Genomic DNA, 24,632 nt, shown 5'->3' with positions numbered 1-24,632 from the left:
CTGTAGCATTCATTAACAAAGTGTTGTAAATACTATAATATAAGTACAGTATATACTACAATTTAGTATAGTTCAAAAACACTATAGTATTTTTTTCACCTGGGCGCAACTATTCATACATCACATTTAATATATTACACTTGTATGAAAACATTTGGAGTTGGTTTGTAAAAGCTGTCATTGTGTTTGTTGTTCTCGTTCATTTACGATAGACTTCTTCGAGATTCATCGACGCTGCGCAGACCTATATTGTCCTATCAAAGTACCGCGAGAGAGATTCAAAAGCATTAGGAGTCGTTTTTCTCTCCAAACGCTCTCGTGGTACTTTGATGTCAAACAATCGATCTGCGCAGCGTCGATGCATCTCGAACAAGCCTTATGATAAACTGATTCACGTTATTGAGCAAAATGAGATGCTCCTTTCAGTTACTCATGATTTACTCCCCAAAACATAACGCTCATTAATGTTAAATAAAGCACCGCAACGTTAAGAATGGTTGATGTTACAATGTCAGATCTGTGAGATAAAGAGCAATTATCTTTGAGATAAAGAGCAATTATCTAAAAAAAAAAAAAAAAAAAAATTGGAAAAAAAAATGGTTATTGTGGTTAAACCATTGTAACCACAAATTGGCCACAATTTTGCTTCACTAACCATAGTTTAGTGAAGGCTTAAAAAACTATAGTCACTATATAAACTGCACCCACACCATTCCTAACGTTTACTCTCAGGCTGTGTAGCTTCTCGTTTTTCCTCATAGACCTGTGATAGGCTGCCCTGATGCTGACTTCACCAGTCAGCCTGTCTTTATTTGATACTGGTGAAAAAATTCACAACATGTTATTGTGATTATGCAGATCCATACGTCCATAAAAATACTAAAATAGGTTATGTTAGCTAGCTAGTGGCATATTGTACAGCATTTCCATTCCATAGCTTACATACCCTCGTAGTCCAGGTATGAGGAAGCATATAACTTGAAACCCTTGTCCATTTTGGTGGCCGACGTTTTTAATGTTAACGAGCATATCCGATGGACATCAGGTATTCTCATCTTTGGTAGCTCCTGAAGGCTTTGTGTGTAAAATAGCACCATGTCAGCGTAGATTAGAGCATACAGTCTTAAGTCGGAAATAAGTAACGCATATACCCCATTGGGGCAGATTTCTGGCTTCCCCGCTTATTTTCACGTTAACCTCACAAAGGCCTTAACTTCGCTCCAGACCAAGATGATATCAGTCCGCTTCAGCTGGGCCTATGGGTCTTCCCATTATTCATGGGAATAGCCTTTATACAGTAGTTCTGTTGTGTTTGTTCTGAGAAACTTTGTTTTCCTCGCTGGAACTCCTAACTTGTAATATTCTAAAACAACATTCATATGCAATAAATACTACATTAAGGCAATTCTAAGATGGCATTTTATGTGTTTGTCGTGTGTACTAAAGTCTGTCAAACATCATTAGAGCGCCACCCTCAGGCTGAACAACGTAAGGACATTAGAATTCTGCCAAAATTGTGTCTGATGTGTTCAGCGATTAGGATATAAAGCTTACAAAATTTTTATCATAAACTAGCGCTAAGAGACAGAATCTGACCTACCTAAATTTATGGCCAGGAGCTGCTACTGTTATTGAGTCCGATAGTCTGCTTTTGGCTATAAGAAATACGTAGGCAATAGGACCCTATGTGAAAGTGCCTGCTTACTTGGACCTGTGTCCAGCCAAAAATAAAATTCTGCCTACGCCACTGTTTTATAGATATAATATATTTCTGTCTCAGTTTCTTTTGCAAGTGCTCGGCTTTTATTTTGCAACATGCATTTAAATTGATGCACTCTGTTTTAAGCACAGCAGGACATATGCTTTTAAAGGAATAGCCCACCTAAAAATGAAAGGTTTCGTTGAAAAGTCAAAAAGCAGATACATGCAACACCAAAATAATCCTCGCAACTTTATCTGATACACTGAGGTCTTATGAAGTGGAAGGATCTTTCTGTTGTACTTAATGATTGACAACATTGCTAGGCTCTGAGCAAGGGACATTCTTGGGATGGGAGAGTATATATACAAAAACATTTGTTCATTTAATGTGCAGTGACACCAAGGAATGTTGGAGTTGGCCAAACTAAAAGAACAGACCAAGATGGATCGACAGAAGATTGAACACCTTGAGGGCTGCATTAAATACCTGGAAGAGGCCAACAGTGACCTTAAAAATGACAAGGAATTCCTGCTTTCACAAATTAAGGGAGCCCATAGGGCACCTGCATCTACTGGAAAGTCGATGCTGTTAATCATTCAGTTTTAAATGTTTGTGAAAATCATGGATGACAGACAAACTGACAGGGCCACTATCAACTTTCCTTCCCATCTGGTGCATTCAAAAGTTTGGCTAAGTTTAATTTTAAGTGCAAAGTAAACTTACTAAAACTAAAAAAGGTAACTAAAAGGGGCGGGTCTTTACGAACGGTCAATTTGAGTAAATGACACTTAATGACAGTTGTCATGAACATGAATAAAACCTCCTTCATATTCATGATGTGTCATGTCAGTCTTATGCACACCCCTTCAAGTAAAGTGTTACCAAATATGCATAAATAGAGACATTGTGGCAATTTCTTTTCCTCATATTTTCATGAATTTTTTTTCCCCAACAGAGCTTGCATTGAAGCACTAATGATATCATATTCATCAATCCCACCTGGATTTTGTGATTTTTTTTTTGTGTGTGTGTGTGAGAGATTTTTTTTTGTGATTTAAAATTACTGATTTTGTGGATTCCCGAATCCACTGCAGCTTCCAATGTATATCCTTTGAGTGATTTGTAATGAGTGATTAATAACCAAGTTATTAATCAATATTTATCCTCCTACATATTAAATGATTTTAAATACTTCATCAGGCTTATGAGATTTATGTAGTTCTAACCTTTCAATGAAGGAAAAGAATTTAAAGTGGGGAAAAACAATTACGTTATGAAATGTTTTTCTCCAAAACACGTTGGCCACAATTATTGGCACCCTTTTATTCAATACTTTTTGCAACCTCCTTTTGCCAAGATAACAGCTCTGAGTCTTCACCTTTAATGCCTGAGGAGTTTGGACAACACCTGACAAGAGATCAGAGATCATTCCTTCATCCAGAATCTCTCCAGATCCTTCAGATTCCCAGCTCCATTTTGGGGTTTCTTCTCTTCAGTTCACTTCACTCATTTTCTTCAGGGTTCAGGTCAGGGGACTGGGATAGTCATGGCAGAAGCTTCATTTTGTGCTCAGTGACACATTTTTGTGTTGGTTTTGATGTTTGTTTTGGATCATTGTCCTGATGGAAGATTCAACCACGGCCCATTATTGGATTTCTAGCAGAAGCGTTCAGGTTTTGATTTTTATCTGTTGGTATTTGATAAAATCCATGATACCATGTATCTGAACAAGATGTCCAGGACCTCCAGCAGAAAAATAAGCCCACAACATTAAAGATCCAGCAGTATATTTAACCATAGGCATGGGGTACTTTTTATTCATGTGTGCACCAAACCCATCTGGTGGGTTTGCTGCCAAAAAGTTCTTTTTTTAGATTCATCTGACCATAGAAGCCGGTCCTGTTTATCTTTTAAGTTGTTGCGCTAATGATAACATCAATTCATACTTCACACTTTCAGGCTATGTAGTACCTACTCTTTTAGCGCTTGCTAAATAAGTACTTATTGAAATTAAGTTTCTACTCAGTGAGTATGCGGTTTTGAATGTAGCCTTTGTTTCTGCTTCTTCACCTGTGATTTGATCAGGAGATTTAGTACTTTATCAGAAGATGTGTAATAGCGCCCCTACCATATAACAGTGAAAACATGGAAAGATGGAAATTTCTGTCAATGGCGGGAGAGAGTTAAAAATACATGTTAAAACAGTGTATGACTTAATAAAGCAGAGTTCATATGATGTGTCATTTTGCGGTCAGCGATATTTTGGATCTTATTTCAAAATATAAGACACTTTAATTTTTGTTATTAAAAATAAGTAAATTACAAACAGTAGGACAAATACAACAGATCAAACACAGAAATTAAAGTTTTTTTAGGTACTGACAGAGATCATAATTGAGTGAGATTGGCTTATCTTTCAGGAAGGTCAAAGGTCATTGTATATATCACATGGGTCACTCATCTCTGGACGTGCTGCTCAATGCAGAAGAAGCTAATGAGAGTGTTTGACATCCTCTGTTGAAACATTACACTTCATCTTCATCAGACCTCTTTGGTCTAAAGAACAAATTATTCTATTGAATAACACATTTTAATGAATCATGTGTGTGATCTTGATGTGTGATTTCAATTGAAAAGTTATTTTTTCTATTAGGAGTGCAAAACATACAACATACGGTGAACACAAAACAAAAACAATAAAACAGCAATGATAGTAACAGCAATGAAAAAATAAGCAGAAATGACAAATGGGTAATAGTAGAAGTATATAAGTAGTAATAGCATGTATAATAATAATGATAATAATATTTTGTGATGGCGGCAACAGTAATATCAATAATAACAGTAATACTAAAGATGGTGATGATGATAATTTGTGTTGACGACAATAGTAATATCAATAATAATAATAATAACAATAATAATAACAATAGTGATACTAATACTAAAGATGGTGATGATGATAATATTTTGTGGTGACAGCAACAGTAAAATCAATAATAATAACAGTAATAATAATAATAATAATGATGATAAAATAACAATAGTAATAATAATAATGTAATAATGAGATAATGAAATATATTATTATTACATTATTTCATTATTACATTATTGAAAAGTAATTTTAATAGTAATAATAAAATGATTTATGTGACACTACAATAAGAACTGAATGACTGATTTCCATCAACACAAAAGACTTTGAGAAAAGCACAGATACACACCGTCACTCATCATGACTCACACTCACACACACACACTGATCTCACTGTCTATCTGAGGATTCATTACACACATTTATTCTGAAATGTTATTTCACTGACAGAAGTTCAGCTGTAGTATTAATGTAATGAAGAGAAAATAAGAGACTCTATAACATCTCACTGTTACTGATTCATCATGAGCTCAAAGCATTATGGGTAGAATCTCTCTACACAGTTTCACTGATCCATAACAAACATAAAACCCAGGATAGAGCGGTTGAGTGAATGTGGTCTGGACTGTGTGGATGAGGCTCAATGTGTGAGAGACGCTGTAGAAGGACAGAGTTCCTGCACTGTGATCCACATACACTCCTATTCTACTGCTGATGGGCTCTACAGGGAGTTTAGTCACTATGTCATTGTGTTTGAATGAGTAACTGGAGGAACAGCAGAACAAACTCCAGGACTGGTCATTACATCCAAACCCACACTCTTTACCCCGTCCCTTCCTGCTGATGCTCTTATATGACACTGATATTAACACACCATACCCACTCCACTCAATCTCCCAGTAACAGCGTCCACACACACTCTCTCTACACAACACCTGAGACCAATAATCAAATCTGTCTGGATGATCAGGATACGGCTGAAGCTCTGGGTCAGTGTCAGTAATCACTCTGTTCCTCTCAGACAGATGGAGGTTTTTATTCACTGTGTTCAGATCCAGAGTGAACTGATGGGAATCTGATGGAGATAAAACACATCAGAATCAGGAATTATCAATTTCTCTGATATCCTGTGCAAAGCATAATCATTATATTATCTAGGTCCAAAATCATAGTGATATTTCACAATATTACTGTTTTTACTGAATTTTGGATCAAATAGCAGAAGAGACTTATTTCAAAAACATAAAAAAAACTTAACAACCCCAAACTTTTTATCTGTCATGATATATTATATATATTATTTATTCATAATATTTCATTTTGTGTGATTACTATTATTATTCACCTAAATATCATTTAAAATGAATGTCACTGAATGCCACATAACAGATTTGACTGGATAGTTTAAATATTATCATTAGTTTCACAAGAATAAAAAAAAGCCAAGTGAATAAAAAATATATTTATGAATGTTAAATAAATGCTTTAGAAATTTGGCATTGAAATCATAATTATGATTATCACAAACTGCAGCAAATCAGCTAACAGGAAGCATTCATAATATTTTTTCCAATGGAAAACATGAAAAACATTGAAAAATGTCTCGGTTACGTATGTAACCCTCGTTCCCTGAAGGAGGGAATGGAGACGTACGTCAGTAGTGACCGACGAATTGGGATATTGCTAGAGAGCCCTATCAGCTTCGAGTGAACTACAACAGGCCAATGGAGTTGGCGTGCGATATTTGCATAATGCGCACCGCCCCTGCCAGGTGGTATAAATAGGGGAGCAGATGCCATTGCACTCTGTTTTTCGCTGAGGAGACAACCTAAGTCCGCACTACAGCGAGGGTACAGAAACAATGGCGACGGGACGTGCGTCTCTGTTCCCTCCTTCAGGGAACGAGGGTTACATACGTAACCGAGACATTCCCTTTCAGTCGGTCACGTTCGACATACGTCAGTAGTGACCGACAAATTGGGATCCCAAATAAAGCGCCACAGTTATGAACCCCTTCCAGTGCCCAGCGCAAGCTCTAGCCACCCGGTGCACCAATGGGACGGGGAAGGGGGCGAGCTTACGCCGAGAGAGTCTACTGCTGTTCCGAAATACCCACTAAGTAAACTAGACTACACTGGGGAAGCGAACCCATGGGGGACACTGCGGAGACCACTACCCATCAGTAGGGGAGGAATTTACGTGGGAGAGTACACATATGGACTAGCCGTGGGCAGTACGGATATGGAGTCCCTGGGATGGCTCCACCTGGGTAGGGGGAGACTCATATGACAGGTGACAGCAGAGTTGGCTCTGCTAAGGGAAAGACACGGGCTCACCGTGGGGAGTTGACTGTGGACAAATACACACATGGGACCACTCACGTGGAGGGGTCACGACATATGGCACCCAGCCAGACGTCAACGTCAGACACTAGAACAGGCTCTTCGCGTCTACCGGCTTCTGGAAGCGAGTACACGCGAAGATACCGGTTCTACACGAAGGCTATAGAATCTAGCGAACGTGTTAGGTGTCGCCCAGCCCGCAGCTCTACAGATATCTGTCAGTGAGGCGCTGTGCGCCAGCGCCCAGGAAGAGGCCACTCCTCTGGAGTGGGCTCTCAACCCGAGTGGGCAAGGCACGCCCTGGGATTCATACGCCAGGGCGATGGCATCCACTATCCAGTGGGCCATCCTCTGCTTGGAGACAGCCTTTCCCTTCTGCTGGCCTCCGTAACAGACAAAGAGCTGATCTGAGGTCCTGAAGCTTTGCGTTCTGTCCACGTACAGGCGCAGAGCACGGACGGGACAACAAAGCTAGGGCTGGGTCTGCCTCCTTGCCTCCTAAGGCAGCGCTTGCAGGTTCACTATCTGATCTCGAAAGGGAGTGGTAGGAACCTTGTGAACATATCCAGGCCGGGGTCTCAGGATAACGTGAGAGTCACCGGGCCCAAATTCCAGGCACGATTCGTCAACCGAAAATGCGTGCAGGTCCCCTACCCTCTTGAGCGAGGCCAATGCAAACAGGAGGACGGTCTTAAGGGACAGTACTTTTATCTCAGCTGATTGCAAAGGCTCGAAGGGACGACCCCGGAGAGATGTAAGAACCAGGGTCAGATCCCAAGAGGGTACAGAGGGAGGCCGGGGAGGATTCGACTCCTCGCCCCCCTCAGGAACCTGACGATCAGATCGTGCTTTCCTAGCAATTCACCATCAACTGCATAGTGATGTGCGGCGATAGCGGCAACATACACCTTGAGGGTGGAGGGAGACAGCCTTTGCTCCAGGCCCTCTTGCAGAAAGGAAAGCACGGATCTGGCCGAACATGATCGGGGGTCCTCTCGGTGAGAGGAGCACCATTCGACAAACAGGTTCCACTTCAACGCAGATGCCATATGCCCCAGGAGCCTCTGAAAGAGTTTCAGTGGGGCCGCTGTCCTGCGCTTGAGCGTACTCAGGCAGTTCAGCACTGACTGGATGTGCTCCTCGGTGAGGCGTGCTGTCCGGGCGACCGAATCCAGTTCCATACTGAGATAAGAGATCCTCTGCCCGGGGGAGAGTTTGCTCTTGTCCCAGTTGACCCGAAGACCCAACCGGCTGAGGTGAGCTAACACCATGTGCCTGTGTTCACACAACTGCTCCCGCGAGCTGGCCAGGATGAGCCAGTCGTCGAGGTAGTTGAGGATGCGAATGCCCTGTTCCTTGAGCGGAACAATGGCCGTCTCCGCAACCTTCGTGAAGACGCGGGGCGACAGGGCCAGCCCGAAGGGTAGGACTTTGTACTGATTTGTACTGCCCGACCCTCGAACGCAAACCGTAGAAAGGGTCTGTGACGAGGCAGAATCGAGACATGAAAGTATGCGTCCTTCAGGTCGATCGCTGCAAACCAATCCTGGGGACGGATGCATTCGAAAATGCGTTTCTGCGTAAGCATCTTGAACGGCAGCCTGTGAAGGGACCGGTTCAAAACATGCAGATCCAGGATTGGTCGTAGCCCACCGCCCTTCTTCGGTACAATGAAGTAGGGGCTGTAGAACCCTGACTTCATATCGGCTGGAGGGACCGGCTCGATTGCATTCTTCGCCAGGAGGACAGCAATCTCCGCCTGGAGAACAGGTGCATTGTCCAGTGACACCTGAGTGTAGTGGACACCCCTGAAGACCGGGGGATGCCGGGCGAACTGAATCGCATAGCCGAGTCTGAGCGGGACGGGCTGGGGAGCGCTATCCAGGCTTCCAGACACCGAGCCAGTGGGACCAAAGGCACCACAGACGCACCAGGGGTGGGGCAGCGAAGCAGAGTGCTGGGACCCGACTCGGACGGCATAGCGGCCCGAAGTGGGGTCAGACTCTGCGAGGTGACCGTGTGAATGGGAGACGGCTGGGGGGCGGCCTCAACCATCACACTGGGACCTGCTGGCGAAGTGAGAGGGGGTGCGAGTGGCAAGGCGGGGCCTCGCGCACTGACAGCCGCGCTCTCTTGTGACCTGGAGGATTGGGAAACTGCTCTTTTTGTGATAAAGTGGGTACCGCTGGACTCCGGAGAGCCAGCGGCGGGACAGACGAAAACACAAATTCCCCCCGGCCATCCTCCGGGGGTGCAGAGACCTTCCCCTCCAGATCGCCCGTTTCAGGGGCGCATCTTCCTCGACCTCTTGCCACCTGGCTTGGCCTGAGTGGGCTGGGCGCCGCGTCCACGACCGGCTCCCTGCTGTGTTGGCTGCTGCTTCGCTGACTTAGCAGGGGCGGAGGACGACGCAGACGGGCGCCCTCGGCGACGAGCGGGCTGAGGCTGTGCGGCTGGCGCCGGGGTGGAGGCAGCAGCGGACCGCCGGGGCAGGACATGTTTGATAGCCTCAGCCTGCTTCTGGGCGGCAGAGAACTGCTGGGCGAAGCTCTCTACCGCGTCGCCGAAAAGGCCGACCTGTGATACAGGGGAGTCCAGGAACCGATACTTGTCGGTATCCCTCGTATCAGCCAGGGTCAGCCATAAGTGGCGCTGCTGGACCACAAGCGTGGCCATCGCTTGACCAACAGAACGTGCCGTCACCTTAGTCGCCCGGAGGGCGAGGTCCGTGGCGGCACGCAGCTCCCCAAGCAGCTGCTGGTCAAGACCTCCCTGGGGCATTTCCATTAACGCTTTTGCTTGATAGACTTGCAAAAGGGCCATGGCATGCAGGGTGGAGGCAGCCTGTCCACAGGCTCTGTAAGCTTTCTCCGTCAGTCCTGACGAGAATTTACAGGCCCGGGATGGGAGACGTGGCTCACTGCGCCAGCCGGCGGCCGTTGGACACAACTGCATCGCAACGGTTTGCTCGACCGGGGGAATCCGCGTGTATCCCCTAGCCTCTCCGCCATCCAGGGTGGTGAAGGCGGACGAGGGGCCGGGTCTCACACGAACGCTATAGGGCGTCCGCCAGGACCTGGTCACCTCATCATGCACCTCTGGGAAGAAAGGCTCTCTAGCGATATCCCAATTCGTCGGTCACTACTGACGTACGTCGAACATAAAATACCTTATGTACATTATAAATACCTTTATCATGCATTATACAGAAGGGCTTTAAGTGAAGTGTTACCAAAATTTCTTTTGCAAGAAATTACAAGTTTCATCTCGTGAATCTTTGGCATTTATGCACTTAAACAAACACCTCCCAAGAACACTTCAACACCTTTTAAAGATATTGCTTCCAGTGACTGCTGATGTTCTCAGAAAGCCCCGTTAAGAAACATTAATTCACATTAAAACTCTTCTGTTTTCTTTTTCCTTGTACAGGAAGAACATGAACACACTCTGAGTTTTTCTGCTTGTTTTCTTAGTGACTTACATTGTAGGAAGTCGTTCCTGGTTCTGGGAACAATGTTGGTGAAAGTGACTGTGGAAATCAACAGACATGAAGAGTGTGATTATCATGTCAAGAGAAAATGATCCCTGCATCCGTTCCTAAGACATTTCTAATATGATCTTCTACATGATATGAGATGATGGAGGATCATTTCTGAGAGCAGATGAATCTCCAGGACTTTACCTCTTTCAGAGATCTTCTTCAGCTCCTCTTTGCAGAAATCCTCCAGTTTGTCTCTCAGCTGGCGGACAGATTCTCTCACAACATCAAAAGAGGAGAGAGAACTGAAGGGATCGTCATTTATATCTGTAGATTCAGGAGGAGCTGAGAGAGACTGGAAACTCTACAGAAAACAGAAATCAACATAAATGTACAGATCAAGAGCATCAATGGAGTCACATGACAGGGTTGAGTAGATTTGATCAGGAAAAGCAGTTGAAAAGCAATGAGTAGATTGACCACTATTTATTATTTTTGAGCAGTTAGTGGCTCTGAAATTCACAAGGACTCTTAGGACACGATCCCAAGGTCAGGTTTTGTGTGGTTTAAATACGCTAAAGCAGAGGTAAAATACAGCCTTACTTCCTGTTTGAGTACTAAATATTTAAAATATTAGTGAAGTTTTGAACTGTTGTCATCTGGAAGCTCAATGTATCTTTCAGGAAAAAGTTTCCAAAGAGATTTCCAGAGAACTGCATTTGTATGTGCGTCTCTTTAAAAATAAGATGATCAGATGAGAGTCTGACTGATGATTATATAATAACCGAACACACAGATCAACACTTCAGTCAACGGCTCATTCTGCTCTCATGAAATGTTTCTCTGTGAGTCTCTTGCTCAAGTCCACTATGATCCTGTTCTTCTAGATCTCTGTTACCTTCAGGAAATGGATGTGATCCTCCTGTGTGTGTGAAAGCTGCTCCAGCTCAGAGTCTCTCCTCCTCAGATCATTGATCTCCTGCTCCAGTCGCTCCAGTCGTCCTTCAGCTCGACTCACTGCAGTCTTTTCCTGATCTCTGATCCGCTGTGTGGCCTCAGAGCGGCTTCTCTCAATGGAGCGGATGAGCTCAGTGAAGATCCTCTCACTGTCCTCCACTGCTGTCTGTGCAGAGCGCTGTTAGGACACACATCACAATCACACAGTGGCTTCAGTGAGTCCTGACTGAGACTTCTCAAACTTCTCTTCTTCTCCAGACTCACCTTATGAGACTCCACAGCCTCTCTCAGCTGCTGAAGATCTTTCTCTCTCTGCTGGATCCTCTGCTGGAACAACCTCTGCATCTCCTTCAGCTGGTGCTAAAGGACAAACCAGTAACAGGAGAAACATCACTTAAATCATCAAGTAAACAGATATGAATCCAGTATCAGTGAAGTGCTGAGATTGAGAGGTTAAAGATCTTGCATGATAAGGTTATAGGTTTATTCATAAGTATCAGCATTATTTCATCAATGTCTAGTTTTATAGGGATGGTTCACCCAGAAATGTAAATTCTTTTATTGTTTACTCATCCTCATGTCTTTACAAACTTGCATGATTTTTTCTTGCAGAACACAAAAGAAGATATTCTGAAAAATGTCTGTTTCTAGAACCCAAATCAAATATGGTGATGCATCAGTAACAGCAAACCTCACTGGCTGATGCATGTCACATGACTAAACATGCCACCATATTTGATTTTTCCTATCACTTAAGAAGACTTATGTTGTGTCTCAACTTGCATACTGTGCATCCTAAATAATATTCAAAAATTAGAATTACTGTGTCCCAAGTCATAGTATGATTAAGCCAAAGATACCCAGGTGGTCTACTATTACTGTTTATAATATAATCATATTTGATTTTACCTATCGCTTCAGAAGACTTATGTTGTGTCTTAATTTGCATACTATAGGGTTTTTCACACTGCGCTTAACCCTTGGTTATCGTTGTTCTAAACACAGCTTTTAACCCCGGGTAAAGGAGTGTTTCACACTTGTAATTTAGTTAGCTCAGCTTATTACCTGGGGTTATAAAACTGCTCTGGAGCAGGGTTAGCACCGCTTTTGCGGTGTATAAACAGTCATTTCTGCATATGAAATGTCAAACAGTGATGGAAAATGCGACAATTGGAGTGAAGAAGAGACCGTCGAAGAGATCCTTTATGTAAACAGGTCACATGCTGCGTTTGTCCAGTCAGTGACACTGAGACCCCAATATGCAGATAAAGACTTTTTCCCAGGGTTTAGGAATGTGCAGTGTGAAACGGTAGCTTATGAATACCCAGGATTAGCTGTTAACCCCGGGTATAGTATAAGCAGTGTGAAACGTGAATAAAATAACCCAGGATTCATTTACCAGGGGTTTAGAATGACCCAGGGTCAACTATTTCAAGTATGAAAAGCCCTTGTGTGTCCTAAATAATATTCAAAATTAGAATTACTGTATCCCAAATCGTAGTATGATTATTCCAAAGATACCCGGATGATCTACTATTACTGTTTAGAGTCAGAAGTGAAGATCGGCGCACACTCTAACGGATAATATTGCCCACAACGCATTGTGCGATGGATGAGAATTTGATTATACCTAAAAAACATTAATAAAAAGTGTTAAACTACAAACATGGTAGATGGGCAAGTCTGACGATTAAGTAGAAATGTTTAGATAAATAAGTTTGAGTGATTAAAAATCAGTATATAACCTGACTAAAAGATATTTATTCAATGTTATCCATGTTATTTTTCATCTGTAACACCATTATGAACTTTTGTAATGATACGTTTGTCATTAACTTTTAAATGCGTCATGATGCAAACACATGAGGAGCGTCTACTCATGAAAGACCCAATACTGGCAGATCAACCAGCTACTACATTTCTCCCTGAAATGGTAGGAAATTAAATTAAACTGAATGTGGAGGACGTTAACTGAGACAAGATGATTGACAGGTCAGTGTAAACTCTGACAGGATGTGTGTAAGTAAGTGATAGAGATGTCCATTAAAGATGTAATTATGACATAGTATGTCCTGAAGCTTGCCTACTCTTCTGCTACACATTCAGAAGTCTGTACTGTTTTTTTTTTTTTTCTTCACAAAAACAGTACATACTTTTAGGGCATAGTGTAAGTAGTTGAATTGGGACACACCATTAGATTACCCCCCTTGGAGTTGTATGGATTTCTTTTATGCTATCTTAATGTCCTTTTTGAAGATTGAAACTTTTGGACCCTGCTGACTTTCAATCAATGGACAAATGAGACATTCCTAAAAATACCTTCTTTTGTGTTCCTCAGAAAAGAAAGTCACTCCAGTTTGGAATAACATGAGTAAATGATGAATGTTCATTTTTGGGGTGAACTACTGGTTTAAAGGGGTCCTATTAAGTAGCCTAATCATTCAGTCCTGTCAATCATCATTACAAGCGTATATAATCAGCAGTCATTGTGCCGTCCAGCATCTCTCCACCTCCCCATTGCCATTTATGATAAAGCGTGTTACATTCCCGACACACAAGCTAAACAGTAGACCAATCACAATAGACTGATACTGGCTGACCACTCAGAGCAGACTGTGATTTTTGAAAGGAAGGTTTTAAAGAAACTGAAACTAAAACAGTGTTCAGACAGAGGGTGAAAACAGACATTAAATGATGTCAATGTATTCCAGTAAACCCCATGAACAAAATGATGAACCTGTAAATGATCATAATGGGACATCTTTAAGTTCATACCTGTTTCTCTGTCCTCTGTGCTGCAGCTGATACAGTGTCGTGGTTTTTATGTTCATCCATCGTACACAGCAAACATATACACTCCTGATCAGTGCGGCAGAAAACCTCAAGGATCTTGTCGTGTTTCGGGCAGATCATCTCCTGCAGTCGTCCGGTGGCATCAGTCAGATTGTGTCTCTTTCCTTTAAAGAAACTCTCATGTTGTTCAAGGTGATTCTGACAGTAAGAGTTCAGACACACCAGACAGGACTTGACGGCTTTGTCTTGTGTTCCAGTACAGACGTCACACTGCACATCTCCAGCTCCAGCGTAACAGTCAGCAGGAAGTTTAGTCTTCTTCAGTTTCTCCACCATTTCAGCCAGAATGGCGTTTTTACCAAAAGCAGGTCTTGAACTGAAGCTCTGTCTGCACTGAGGGCAGCTGTAGACTCTCATCTGATCCTCCTGATCCCAGAAGCCTGTAATACAGATCTTACAGTAACTGTGTCCACAGGGAATGGCCACTGGATCCTTCAGGAGATCCAGACACACTGAACACATGAACTCATTCTGATCCACTGAAATTCTGGCTTCTGCCATTTTACTGCAGCAATACAGAGACACAAACACACAACAGCTCAACTACACTTAAGTTTCTCTTTCTCTGAACTCAGGTGATTCCTGTTTCCTGGTTTTGTGTTTGAGTGACGTGTGTAAAACAGGTGTGCCTGTAAAGCAGCTTCCTTATTCCTGGTCCTGAAGAGTCTCACTGCTGCTAAGTTTCTAGTTTCCATGGGTGTTCCCACACACATTGTGTTTAATCAGTCTCAGAAACACACTATAACTTAGAGAGAATCAAGAAAACATCCTTATAAGTTCAATAAATCTGTATCTTAAATACTACACTGTTACTGCAGGACTGAAAGTCTCCATGAAATAAAATTTGGCAAATCTTTTTTTTTTTTAATACTGAATATCGCAGTATTTATTATAAATTATTTATCCATGCACATCATTTTGTTAAATACATGTGATCGTAATCTTGAATCAAAATAACTTCTTCTCCCTCTTGCAGCAACATCTCCTCTCTGATGATGTGTTTACTGGCATGAGGGCGGGGCAACCTGTCACTCACATGAGATCCCTTGTAATGGTGGCTTGTAAATCAATAAATAACTTGTTTTAAATCAAATAATTCGGGCACCAGACAGGAGAAGGTCTGTCAAAATAAACCCAGCATAGCATAAGTAAACCACCTGTTACATACAACAAAACCAAACACTCTGACTTTTTCTTTCTATCAACACAATGAGCGTTACAATGTTTAGATTTTTAACATCTTTTATACAAATATACATAAAGATATGTATGTTTTTGTTTCAACAGCTTCCCCCAGAAATCTTATTTTTAAACTGGTGATTCTGCATATTTCGCCCCTTTCACTGTATTGCAGGTGGTTTAGGGATGCAGTCATGAATGAAGTTTTTTAGATAGTTTAACCAAAGTTTGCTGCTAAGATTTATTTATTTATTTATTTTTTGTGGTGTGAGGCATTTAAACTTGAACCTCCACATTAATATCTTTGTATTTATCTTTGTTGTATTTTGTCTTTACACTTTAAGGTGTGCCCAACTGGAAGAGTTTCTCTCAGGACTACCATAAAGAGTTCAGACAGATGTACAGCATCAGGGAGTGCAGAGCCCTTTTCTAGTCCTATCCACCAGGGTATAGGGGAAGAGGCAGACGAGGTGAGCTGTTGCGCTTTTACTTGGAAGACCTTTGCACAGGATTTTGCTCCCATAACTTTTTTTTCTGCTGCAGGAAATGCATTGCTGTGTTAAGTTCATAAAACTTGTGCAGAAATGGAAGACAGAGATGAACTGGTTTTGATGTAATAATTGATGTAACTTAAAAGCTCAAGCTATGGCAAACATGTGTATGACAAAAACTGGTTTCACTCATGTACATCTACCTATGAGGTCTCTATATATTATATCTTTAAGGTTTGCAAAAATTCCATTCTGCTCATATTTTATGTTAATGTCATTTACTATCACTATAAACATTAACAGGCATGAAGTCCAACTAAACAATGAATTCTGTTTAATAATTCAATAACCAATGATTTTAGAAAGAAAATGTTTAAAAGGGTGATGATTAAATGTATTATGTCTTATATAGAAACTAGGGTAACTACATAAATTCTAGATTAATAAGGTTTTTAGTAAAGTGCGTCCATATAATAAAGAAAAAATGACAAAAGTATGTTTTTGGGTTTAAGTTCTTTAGAACATGTATAAATCCTCCCTTACGAAAATTAACCATGGTTTTATTATAGTAAATATGTATTTTATTATAGTATTATATATTTTTTTCTTGATTAGCATTTGAGTAACCATGGATAAACTATGTTTTTTCTTGTAGAAAAACCATGGTTAATTTGTGGTTACCATGGTTTAACTACAGTAAAGCATGTTTTTTGGAACATTGTTTTGGAACAAAAATGCATCTAAATATATATATATATAAAAAAAAATCTTGTTTCATTCCACCACATACGCAATTTAATCAGTACATTTATTTTACAAGCTGGCTTCAGAAACAATATCACTTCATGCCAGCAATTAATTTGCACAGTTTGCATTTATTCACTTTGTTTATGCTTTGTGATAATACAAAATTGTGAAATGTTGGAATGTGAAACAAAAAGTGAAAAGTGAAAAAATAAATAAATAAAGAGGATATTTCTCTAAATCAGATAGATTTTCTTTTCTTTTTATACACTATAATTCTTTTACAGGCTGATCAGTTGAATTATATTGTCTTAAAGTCCCCCTGTAGTCAATACTTTTATCCCTTAAAACTCGTCTTTGATCACCAAAATTACATATTTAAAAAATTTTTTTTCTGTGAAATTTTTTTATTAATGCATTAACATAGCTTGAATGTAACTCTACACCCTTGCCTCATTTAATATACACCGATCTATGAATATGATAATTAGTCCCGCCTCAACTCACTCGCACAAGCTCAGACGAGATCCACTCGGTCAACTTACTGAGGTAAACGCTGCACAATGGTATCGCTTTTACAACGTCAGACACATAACGGTAATTAATATGATTAGCATTTTGCTTGACTACATTATCAAACTGCTAATAATGTGTTGCTAATGTTACACAAACCATGTTCCCCTTCGCAAGTCAGACAGCTGCCTTCTAACAATCAGTATCCTTACAAACGCTTTCAACAACTCAGAAAGCCAGTGGAGAGGCATATAGTTCATCATAACATCGTAATATGCATCATACACCCGCCATATTGCTAAATCTAACCAATTTTCCATATCAACAGAAAAATATACTGGGATAACCTTCTTTTGAGACTCTTGCGTGGTCAGTTAATTATATGCTAAAGCCCGCCGGCACGTTGACATGATTGGTTACAAGGTAGTTTGTGACGTCAGAAACACCAGCGATTTCAAACCGCAGGTTTCAGACCATCTTTGGTTTACTTAAAGCATGTTAAAAACACGAGATAGACATATCAACAACATTAAAAACTTGATTTTTACCACAGGGGGACTTTAATTATATTAAGTCCGTGATTTTGCCAAGTAAGACCTGTTCCTGGATCAACATATTTTGTTGATCCTGGAACAACATTCCTATCCGAAAATGTAGTCCTAACCTTTTCCCAACCCCTAAACCTAACCCTAAACTTATCTTAACTTATCCCTAAAATCAGAGGGAAATGATAGTTGAATAACACTGATGTAGAAGCACCTAACCCAGGTTGTAGCCTAAACTTGACGTAAATGGTAAACTTGTCCCTCAAATCTGATTGGTTGATTGGAATATTGTTCCACGATCAACAAAGATGTTGATCCAGGAACATGTTGTACTTGGTGAAATCACGTTCACCGTCAATTGTAACAGCTCATGTGATATGTGTGAAAAGGGATTTGTATGTTACTAATGTAATGTGTAATCCTCTTAATTTACAGAGGCATGTTCACATCAAGAATGATAACTGTAACAATAACTATATTAGCTTCCACACCAGCTGATAATGATCACTAGCAGCATATAATCTTGGTTATTGTCAACATTTACTAACCCATTCTGTTTATATTTTTATATAGTAGCAAATTCCATTGTTTCCATTTACGGAGTCCAACTCTTATTTGAGTTCGTAGATGATTGTCCTGACATAACTGTACCATACACAAAGTTCCTCTAGGAAAAAATAATAATTACATTTATTTTCTTTTATTAAACATTTTTGTTCAATATTTATTTTTCAGGCTCGAGAAATGTCCCCAGGCGAAGACTCAAACTCTGAAGCACAACTGAAGCTCTTCATATACGAGGCTATCGGCTCCGAATGCAGACACAAATCATTTGGAGATTGTTACAGACACAGGCTCCGCTGCACACCCCTAATATAAATGCTGTTAATTCATGATACCTAAAATAATAACCAAAGATAATTAATAGAACCTTATTGTGAAGCTGTATTATTATTCTTTTATGAGCTACAAAAGATTTACAGCAGACATGAAGATTATAGTGTCAAATTAGTTTGAGCCAATCATGTGATGTGATAAACTTCTGAGCAAACTCCATATTGATTCCTCTTTCACGCCTCCTCTTGGATGGACACATAGACACAAAATTATGTCAAAATACCCGTCTCGGCAAGTATTCTCTTAAACACTGTCGGTTATGTCTTAAGGGAATGTAAACTGGAGCGTTATGAATCAGCGTATCGAATCATGATTCGGATTGCGTGTCAAACCGCTGAAATCACGTGACTTTGGCGCTCTGAACTGCAGATTCGACACGCTGATTCATTATGCTCCAAAGCTTCCTGAAACAGTGTTTTGAAATCGGCCATCACTAAATAATTTATTTATTTATTTATTTTTTTGGCGTACCAAAAATATTCTCGTGGCTTTATAATATTAATATTGAACCACTGTACTCACATGAACTGATTTAAAGATGTTTTTAGTACCTTTATGGATCTTGAGAGAGGAAATGTCATTGCTCCCTATGCAGGCCTCACGGAGCCATCCGATTTCAACAAAAATATCTCAATTTGCGTTCCGAAGATTAACGAAGGTCTTACGGGTCTGGAACGGCATGAGCGTGAGTAATAAATGACATAATTTTCATTTTTGGGTGAACTAACCCTTTAACTTCCATATGGACTAAAAACAACAACAACACTGAGACATTTCTCAAAATATCTTTTGTGTTTCACAGAAAAAAAGAAATTCATACAGATTTTGAATGAAATGAGGATGGGTAAATGAAAACAAAATGTTTCATTTATCTTGCATGTTTATTAAATAAACATATATTTAGCCTTTACAGTAGACAAGAACAGACACTAATTTCTATGCTGATTCAGTGTCATCCTCCACCGAGGCTGGTTATGTTAGATATAAGCTGTAGGCAGAGCTGGGTCGTAACGGATTACATGTAATCTGGATTAAGTAATCAGATTCCAAAAATCAAGTACTTGTAATTAGAGTATTTTAAACTACTTTTTAAAATACTCTTAATCAGACTACAGTTACTTTTTTATGGATTACATGATTACATATTATTTACACAATGGCAACTAAGTTATATTTTTATATACAAAAATAATATAATAATAATAATAATATATGAAATATAGATGAAATATTAGCAGTGATATTTCTGTGAATTTCATGTTTTTCAATATTTGTTTTGTTTTACATTTTGTAAATTTACTTAATTTTAAGTTAATATGTTTTAAAATCATAAGATATGATTTTGTTTTATTCAGTGTTACTACAGCAAACACTAACAGGTACATTAGTGTTAGTATTTTGAAGTATTAACTGTCCATACATTGCACTCTAAAAAGAATCCGTTGAGGCTCTTGATGGTGAATGGAATATATTTTTTGGAATATATTTTTTCTTTGTATCTGTCAAAATAGTACAAGATTATCCTACAGTATATGTGACATCAAATAAGGGTTAGCACAAAAGTAATCTAAATGTAATCCAAAAGTAGTCAGATTATATGAAGAAACTGACACGATTAATCGCATTTGCTATTACATATCTGCAACAATGACAGACAATTGACAGGAATTCCCAAAACTCACGCTCCGCCTCCTCAAACACCTCACAGAACACACAAGTTATTCACCGTTTTGCAGAAGCATTTCAGACATACCACTTCTCCCAGAAGCTCCGGGAGTTTCCATTTCGATAGTGTGTCCCGGATGCCCAGAAATCACAGGGTGGGATGTCTGGCATCTTAAAGAACATTACCTGAGATTAAACCTGCATCTAATACTGCAAGGATGACACTATATGACTTCATAAGTGTAAGTGTCTCTTTAATATTTGTATTCATTAGGACTGTCAACTGATTAAAATACTTAATCATGATTAACTACAGACAACAAGTGCCAATACTCACAATTAATAGTTTTGAAAGCCCTAGTTTATTTGTTTGTTTGTGTTGGTTATTTTTTTGTTCAGTGACCACAACGGATGGAATCATCCGCCGCTACAAGAATGCCCTCAAGAGAAACACCAAGTTTGGATCCATGAAAAAGGCCTTCGCCAAGATTAATGTTGACCGCAACACAATTGCAAGAACAGCTATAATTGCACACATATCCAGACACATTTAAGGAGCTGCTCCCCACAGACGAAGTAAATGCAGATCTCTGAGTTTGCAGGAGAGCTGTAACAAAAGAGATGGCTGAAACGATCACAGCAAAGAAAAAAAGTGGACAATTCCTCCTAATAATATATAAGTACACCTATTTTTTTTTCATGAACAAGTTATCCTGTTGTTTTCCCTCCAAAACACTAAATATATGAGATTATTTTGTAACCCTCTGTTTGAGGAAGCACAGGTAATTATTTTTTGTTACTTTTTTTTTCCATTCTATGTCAGAAAATTTTAGAACCCTCTGTGTGAGGAAGAAGTCTGTGTGGTGTGAGCGCGGCATGGCTTGTCGGACGTAGCAACAGTAACTAAAAGGGGCGGGTCTTTGCAAACGGTCAATTGAGCAAATGACACTTAATGACAGTTGTCATGAACATGCATAAAACCTCCTTCATATTCAGGACATGTGTCATGTCATGATTATGAAGGTGTCATGTCAGTCTTATGCACACCCTTTCAAGTAAAGTGTTACCAGATCCAACCACAGCCCATTATTGGATTTCTAGCAGAAGCGGTCAGGTTTAGATTTTTTTATCCATTGGTATTTGATAGAATCCATGATACCATGTATCTGAACAAGATGTCCAGGACCTCCAGCAGAAAAATAGGCCCACAACAGTAAAGATCCAGCAGTATATTTAACCGTGGGCATGGGGTACTTTTTATTCATGTGTGCACCAAACCCATCTGGTGGGTTTGCTGCCAAAAAGCTCTTTTTTTTTGTTTCATCTGACCATAGAAGCCGGTCCCGTTTGAAGTTCCAGCCTTGTCTGACAACTGAATATGCTGGAGATTGTTTCTGGATGAGAGCAGGGGATTTTTCTTGAAACCCTCCCGAACAACTTGTGGGGATGTAGGTGCTGTTTGATCATTTTTTAAGACTCAATAAATCTCTGCAATTCTCCAGCTGTGATCCTTGGAGAGTCTTTGGCCACTCAAACTTTCCTCCTGACCATGCATTAGGATGATTTAGACACACTTCTTCTTCCAGGCAGATTTCTAACATCTTTAGTTGATTGGAACTTCTTAATTTTTGCCCCGATAGTGGAAATGGGGATTTTCAATGCTTTAGAACTATATTCTTTGGTTGTTCTCATTGTGATGAATGATTAAGGGAATTTGGCCTTTGTGTTTCCTTATGTTTATACTCCTGTGGAACAGGAAGCCATGGCTGGACAATATCATGTTCATGATCACCCTGGTGTGCTAAAAAAAAAATGCAAATATGAATGGGAATATACTTCAGAGATATTTTACTCATAAAAAATTCTAGGGGTGCCAATAATTGTGTCCAACGTGTTTTGGAGAAAAACATTTATTTATGTGATTTTCCCCCCACTTTCAATTCTTTTCCTTCAATGAAAGGTTAGATTTTTGCTAATTTTATGAATTAAAGATCTTAAGGATAAACAACGCAGATTTATTTTTACAGTCATCTTTGATCATATTTATCAAGGGTACCAGCAATTTTGTCCACGTCTATAATGTCCCATGAACCTATCAGTGCCCGTGTTGGGAATATAAAAAGGGAAGTGTTTGGCTGCGTGGGATGGATCATTCTTGGTACCGTCCCTTTGTTGATGTTCAGCATTACGAATGAGGGATAGTGGTTGGTGTGTGCACTGGCTGTTAGGCAGCTTTCAGTCATTGGCATTCAAGTAGCAGTAATCCTGCGTGGAGAGCGACCATGTGTATTTCAGCATGGTGAATCTTTCTGCACATCCAGGGGTTTCCAGTGATTTAAATTGGAGCTTAATGTACATTAAGTGACATGACTGCTGAATTGTTTTTATTGTTTTGCTATAGTTTTAACTTTCAGCTTTGCCTGGGTCTCATCTGGGTCAGTTTTGTTATATTTTTGTACATTTGTGGTGTATTATCGATTTGTGTTGGAGTCATCGACACAGCATTGCGCTAGCCTGAGTGTGAGTGAGCTGGGAGGAACTGTATTTTCTTTTTGCTGGCATTCTTGAATGAGTTGATTTATTCCTGAAGTTTGTACCTCTTTGTACCAACTTTTGATTTCTTGTGTTAATGTTTAGTTTTGTGTGTAGAGTTAAATCTTTAAAGTGTGAGGGGTTGGTCAGGGTTAACATGTACTGGTGTGTCCACACGGAGTGTTGCGCTTAACAATTTCCTTCCATCTCTTTATTTCTCTCGTTTTTATTGTACTTGTGGGTTTGCATGAATAAAGCATTGTTTCATGTGTTGTTGACTTGTCTATGTATTTATTTATGGTGATGGTTACTTTTATTCATTCTTTTATTAATGTTTCTTAGTGTTGTCAGTAAATAAAATTATTTCATTAATTTATGCATTAATTCATTGCTTGACTGTGAATTGAGATGTGTTTTTTCAGTATAAATCAACAGTCTTCTCCAAAGACGAGATCTTCGAGCAGCCCAATGTCTCCTTTGTACGGAAAACCGTACTAGGTAGGGTTGTCGAGTTACTGATGCTATGAGGTGGTAGTGCACCTGTCGCTTAGACCTTTTTTTAACTTATTGCAGAACATATAATTAAATACAAGATCAGGGAAAATACCATGATTGTATCTTTAACAATGAACAATAATAATGATAAAAAAGGCCACTTGCTTGTGGGTGAAAAATGTTGCATATAAAATACAGAAATTAACATATTCAAGAGATCACAATATTGGTTTTTCATATTAAAAATTTATATATTTTTAACCCTACTAATGTGACGCAGATTTATCCTTAAAGATAATAACTTATATCCACCCTAAAATTATTGGTTATACTACAATCACAAAATAAATGGGCAGCTGTTTCTTTAAGACCACAAATTAAACAAGTTTCATCAATATCAAAATATTTACAGAGAGTTGAATTAAACCTGTCATTCATATCTTTTAAGTTGTTGCACTAATTATAACATCAACATGGCAGATGATGTCCAAATCCCATTCATACTTCACACTTTCAGGCTATGTAGTACCTACGCTTTTAGCGCTTGTTAAATAAGTACTTATTGAAATTAAGTTCCTACTCAGTGAGTATGCGGTTTTGAACGCAGCCTTTGTTTCTGCTTCTTCATCAGGAGATTCAGGACTCTCTCAGAAGATGTGTAATAGCGCCCCTACCATAAAACAGTGAAAACATGGAAAGCTGGAAATTTCTGTCAATTGCGGGAAAGAGTTAAAAATACATGTTAAAACAGTGTATGACTTAATAAAGCAGAGTTCATATGATGTGTCATTTTGCGGTCAGCGATATGACCAAATTCTTAAGATATAAGACATCTTAATTTATAACAATAACAATAACTATATATCACAATATAGATATGTTGGTTAATTAATTTTTGTTATTAAAATAAGAACAGATCAAACAGAAATTAAAGTTTTTTTAGGTACTGACAGAGGTCATAATCGAGTGAGATTGGCTTATCTTTCAGGAAGTTCAAAGGTCATTGTATAGATCACATGGGTCACTCATCTATAAACGTTCTGCTCGATGCAGAAGAAGCCAATGAGAGTGTTTGACATCCTCTGTTGAAACATTACACTTCATCATCTTCATCAGACCTCTTTGGTCTAAATGACAAATGATTAATAAATCGTGTGTGATCTTGATGTGTGATTTCAATTGAAAAGTAATTTTAACAATAACTAGAACGTACATTTCCTGAAGAAAATGTGAATGGAGCTTGCAGTGGCAAAATCGGCACTCGGTTGCTAGGGTGTTCTGAGTGGTTGCTAGGCAGTTGCTAAGGTACTTGGTGTGGTTGCTAGGGTGTTCTGGGCGGTTGCTATGGTAACCTGGGTGGT

General features: G+C 39.7%; 1 protein-coding gene and 1 long non-coding RNA gene across 5 annotated transcripts in view; one reads left to right on the top strand and one right to left on the bottom strand.

The window, feature by feature from the left end:
• LOC127511119 (tripartite motif-containing protein 16-like) overlaps positions 1-15,531 on the bottom strand; it is a 42,509-nt gene extending 26,978 nt beyond the window's left edge. Inside the window, exons 1-6 of one of the 4 annotated variants that reach the window (XM_051891712.1) lie at positions 14,133-14,865; positions 11,622-11,717; positions 11,299-11,535; positions 10,605-10,764; positions 10,404-10,451; positions 4,971-5,655 (exon numbers count right to left, since the gene is read on the bottom strand). In XM_051891712.1, the coding sequence (XP_051747672.1) occupies positions 5,111-5,655; positions 10,404-10,451; positions 10,605-10,764; positions 11,299-11,535; positions 11,622-11,717; positions 14,133-14,711 (1,665 nt within the window). In that variant the 5' untranslated portion in view covers positions 14,712-14,865 and the 3' untranslated portion in view covers positions 4,971-5,110. Of the gene's footprint in view, positions 1-4,970; positions 5,656-10,403; positions 10,452-10,604; positions 10,765-11,298; positions 11,536-11,621; positions 11,718-14,132 lie in introns of those variants that run through there. The other 3 variants (XM_051891714.1, XM_051891715.1, XM_051891713.1) reach the window with 3 other exon arrangements.
• The window catches only part of LOC127511285 (uncharacterized), a 66,741-nt gene that overhangs the window by 19,452 nt on the left and 22,657 nt on the right, over positions 1-24,632 (top strand). The gene's annotated exons all lie outside the window — the stretch shown is intronic.

Source organism: Ctenopharyngodon idella, chromosome 4 (genome assembly GCF_019924925.1).
Source record: "Ctenopharyngodon idella isolate HZGC_01 chromosome 4, HZGC01, whole genome shotgun sequence".
Lineage (NCBI taxonomy): Eukaryota > Metazoa > Chordata > Actinopteri > Cypriniformes > Xenocyprididae > Ctenopharyngodon > Ctenopharyngodon idella.
Note: the sequence above shows the minus strand (reverse complement) of the source record. Positions and strands in the feature narration are given on the sequence as shown.